The sequence below is a fragment of the Octodon degus genome, unplaced genomic scaffold, assembly GCF_000260255.1.
Source record: "Octodon degus isolate 3935 unplaced genomic scaffold, OctDeg1.0 scaffold00020, whole genome shotgun sequence".
Lineage (NCBI taxonomy): Eukaryota > Metazoa > Chordata > Mammalia > Rodentia > Octodontidae > Octodon > Octodon degus.
In genome coordinates, this window is record NW_004524596.1 from 13457857 (window position 1) to 13462305 (window position 4449).

The following is a 4449-nucleotide window of genomic DNA, read 5'->3' on the forward strand; positions in this document are numbered from 1 at the left end:
CTCACTACACACATCAGACTCACAGTGGTCCTCCTGTGTTCACCCTCCCAAGTGCTGGGATTACAGGCACACATCACCATGCCCAGTCTCAGTCACAGTCTCAGCACGCCCCCGAGGCAGGGCCGGCAGGGCTTTTGGTGCCTGGGATCAAAGCCCAGTTCCTGTGTCTACCTAAGCAGGCGCTTTAATCCGCTGAGCTATCTGTTCAGCCCTTGCTTTGGCATATTTATTGCAAATGTATTTTCCCAATGTTCTTCAATTGATATGTTTTGTGATACTGTAAATACAAAGAATCCTAGCAAAACATAAAAAGGAAATCTTATTTGAAATTTATTTTATCATTAAATACCTTTCTATCAAAGACCCAGGTAGTTATTCCCAGCTGTTTTTCAAAAGCTTCCCATTTTATGTTCTGGAAATGCAAATTGTTGCTCTTCTTTTCAATAAAATATGGAGAAGATGAAAAGGAATATTTCTGTCAGGAAGGCAGTGCTATAAGGAGTTTTTGCTGCTTTTTATCATTGTGCATTTATAATTTGAAGTTTTATTAAAATATTTTTATAATTTAAAATTATTTATTTATTTATTTATTTATTTATTTTTTGTGGTACCAGGGATTGAACTCAGGACCCTGCACTTGCTAGGCAAGCACTTCAAAATTATTTTTAACTGGAGGTATTTTTGCCCATGGTTTTCTCCCCAAATAGAGACTGAATTTCCAGAATTAACTTCAGTTGTGAAAATTACTAGTACGTGTTCCCCCATCCCCGCCGGTACGTGTTTGAAACATAAAAAAGTTAATTTTTTTTTAGTTTTACAATAGTCAAAATTATATAGTTAATAATGGTGAAAAACACCAATTATTGGATGCATTCAGTGAGCCAGGTGTGCAGATTTACTCATTTTAAAAAACAAATTGGCCGAGATCGAGTAGTTCATTCCTCTGAACCATACCGGGGCTGGGGAGATAGCTCAGTAGAATAAGCACTTGCCTGGCAAGCTCAAGGGCCTGAGTTCAATTCCCGGTTGGTTCTGCCAAAAAAAAAAAAAAAACCAAAAAACCTCTGAACCATGCCGTGGTGTTTCAGAAACAGCACCACAACCAGCTAATTTTTCTCCTTTGTAGAGAGAATCCTAATTGCCTGCTGGAATGAGTCCCAGGGCTGTGTCAAGGGCCACTGACTGGAAGAAACCCTGAATCATCACATTCTTTTAAAGTCACAGCGTCCTCTAGAAAAGCGCCTGCAAGCTCAGCGCACTCCCCTCGCCTTGTGCGTGTATTGTTGTGCTTGTCAATGATTAGACTACTAGGTGGTGCTGGCCTGGCCGCCTGTGTTCCTCTAGTAAGCACCTGCACGTGCTGAGCGCAGGCTCCTCTGCTCCCCCACCGACTACTAACGGGCAGTCACACCCTTCTCGGAGAACACTCAGGGTGCTTGGGCTGGCTGAGCGTTCTCTTGGGAGGATCTAGGGTCAGCCTGAACTGAGTTAGAATGACCTCAACTTCAGTTAACCAAGTGTGGTTCTCGGCCTCCAGGCCGTCTTTGTGTGGTTTCATAGGAAGAGAGGAGATCTCCAAAACAAAAAAGAAAACGATCCTGCTGTCCTGGCGTGCTGTGTGACAGCACTTGGGAGACACAGTCAGTAGGATCACTGCAAGTTCTCAGCCAGCCTGCGCTGCATAGTGAGTCCAAGACCAGCCGGCACTGTATAGTGGGACCCTGTCTCAGAGAACAAAAACCAGAAAAAAAGGAAAAACTTTGCTTCCTCTTGCAAAAAAAATTGCCTTCTCCATAGTACAAAATTCAAGATTTGTTTCTTTTTCTTAGCTAAAAAGAGAAGCTCAAAGTTTTAAAGCTGTTGGTAAAAATAGACTTCACATTTATCGCTTTAACCCTTTTTAAGCATAGTGCTCAAAGTACATCTACAGTGTTATGCAGCCACCACTGCTGTCCTCTCCAGAAACCATCCTTTATCCAAAACTAAGATTCTGCACCCACTGAAGCCTGAGCCCCCTCCCCTCCTTCAACCTCTAGCACCCCTGTTTTCAGTCTCCATAAACTTGAGTACTCTGAGAAACTCATTTAAGAACCTCCGTCGTTTGCGTGTTCCACACTTTGCTTATCCATCTGTCCAGTGGCGGGCATTTGTATACTTTGCACCTTTTGACTTTTGTGGCTAAAAGCAACGGTGTCCTCACGCAAGTGCCATTGTCACCAGGCGCTGGAGCTCTGCCCTTCTTTCTGCTCCCCTCCTTAGTTGGAGTTGTTTCTGTAGCTGCCGCCGCCCCTAGTGTAGAAAGACATTTTAAAATACCTTTTACCTTTACCCTTTCTTCCTTGGCTGGACTTTGTCCAGCCAGGCTTATTTATAAACTGTGCAAAGCTCATTAAAGACAGAGCACTCAGCACAGCCTCCTTTCTCCACCCTCCTCTCCACAGGAGGCTCAGGAGGGTACAAGGAGCCATGGCGGAAGACAAAGGCAAGAAAGACTCCATCCGCATGAGTCAGAAGGGATGTCAGACCAACAATGGGTTTGTCCAAAATGAAGACACTCCAGAGCTGGAACCAGAGCCCAGCAGCTCCGTGAGCATCACGGGCGCAGGGGAGCCCGACGCCCAGCGCGTGCGGCCCTACGCGGGGATGCCCAAGGAGGTGCTGTTCCAGTTCTCAGGCCAGGCCCGCTACCGCGTGCCCCGCGAGATTCTCTTCTGGCTCACCATTGTGGTGGTGCTCCTGCTCATCGCGGCCACCGTGGCTATCATCGCCATCTCTCCAAAGTGCCTGGACTGGTGGCAGGCGGGGCCCATGTACCAGATCTACCCAAGGTCTTTCAAGGACAGCGATGAGGATGGGAATGGAGATCTGAAAGGTGGGTGCTCCTGACCAGGTCAGGGAGGGGGCCGCAAAGACACTGGTTTGTGGCCTTTTCTTCCTTAAAGCTGAAGTCTGCCCGGGCTCCACGGTAGGCACACTCCTGAGAGACTGGCTTCTCGAGTGTCTCTTCATTCATGACATTTTATTTATTTATTTATTTATTTATTTATTTATTTATTTATGGCAGAACTGGGGATTGAACTCAGACCCCTGCGCTTACCAGGCAAGTGCTTATTCTACTGAGCCATCTCCCCAGCCCCTCATGACATTTTAGAAACCACCCAGAGCCCAGCAATGATTCCACTGGCTGAAGGGCTATTTGTTGGAGGCCTCTGAGTAAGGAAGACTCCTTCAATTCACTGCCCACTCAGTACAGATGCTCGTGTGGCCGTCAGTTCTCACTTGTTACCCAGGACAGGTTTCCTCTGAAAATCTGCCTCCTGCCCTCTCTGGGCTTTCCATCTGGAAATCTCAGAGTGACAGCGGAGAGTCGCTTCCCAGTGCATGATGTGGTTGCTTGACAGTCTGGCTGGCAAGTTTGAAGTAAAGCATAAATATTTGCAAAGAATTAAGCAGTGTCTTTGCAAGGTCTTCAGCAATCCTGAGAAATGAAGGGAAGGGGGAAAAGGGCATAAATAACTGTGTTGGTTATTATTTGGATTAAGGATTATTTAAGACAATATTCATATCAGTAGAAAAACAGATGTGAAAATGTATTTTTTAAAGTTAAGCTAGGGCAGGTGAGATGGCTCGGTGGGCTAAAGAACCTACTTAGAATATGCTAAGCTAAACAGAGCACAGGGACTGCGGTTCAATCCCCCGGCACCACATGCCAGCCAGCCCCAGCCCCTGGTGGGCTGAGCTGGCCACACACATACATAAATAAATAAAAAAATTTTAAAAAAAATAAAAAAAATAAATGAATGAGTTGATTATTTCATTAAAATTTTCACTGCGGATCTTTGGTAAACCAAGAAAGGTCCTTTGATGATATTGGGTTGAATCACTTGCTGTGGTCAGTATCCATCTACTCTGGCCTGTGAGTGTGCCCATTTCCTAGCATTCAGCCAACTGCATTTGTGAGCTTTCCTTAGCTGGGACAGATTCCTGGCACCCCTGGCTGAAAGGAGGAGAGGTTTTCTTGGCTTATGGCTTAGAGAATGCAGTCTATGGTTGGCTGGCTCTGAGGCAGAGACAGGGCAGAAGGGCATGACGGAGGGCGTTGCTCACCACATGCTGTCTGGGCAGCAGTACGGGAGAACAAGGCCCGAGAAGAGGGAGGGGGCCAGGACCCAGAGCGAGCACCCACCATCCTACTCCATGACCTGCCAGACCCCAGAAGCGTGCTTTACTCATCAGCTAGGCACTTTCTAATCCATTCAAATTGATGTTTCATGGTTAACAGGTACACTAACCTTTGATGTAAGTTTTATTTATCTTGGAGTTAATAACTGATTCTTTTCTAAAAATTGCATGAGTTTCTTGGACTCTAGTTAAAACTGTACCTTCCAGCAGCTTCACAAAGTGCTCCAAAAACTAGAGTCTGTGTTTTGGCATATATAATATATATTA

General features: G+C 45.7%; 1 protein-coding gene across 2 annotated transcripts in view; it reads left to right on the forward strand.

Annotated features, from left to right (window-relative positions):
* The window catches only part of Slc3a1 (solute carrier family 3 member 1), a 56390-nt gene that overhangs the window by 7775 nt on the left and 44166 nt on the right, over nt 1–4449 (forward strand). The window contains exon 2 of one of the 2 annotated variants that reach the window (XM_023711212.1): nt 2435–2872. In XM_023711212.1, the coding sequence (XP_023566980.1) occupies nt 2467–2872 (406 nt within the window). In that variant the 5' untranslated portion in view covers nt 2435–2466. Of the gene's footprint in view, nt 1–2413; nt 2873–4449 lie in introns of those variants that run through there. The other variant, XM_004627735.2, reaches the window with a different exon arrangement.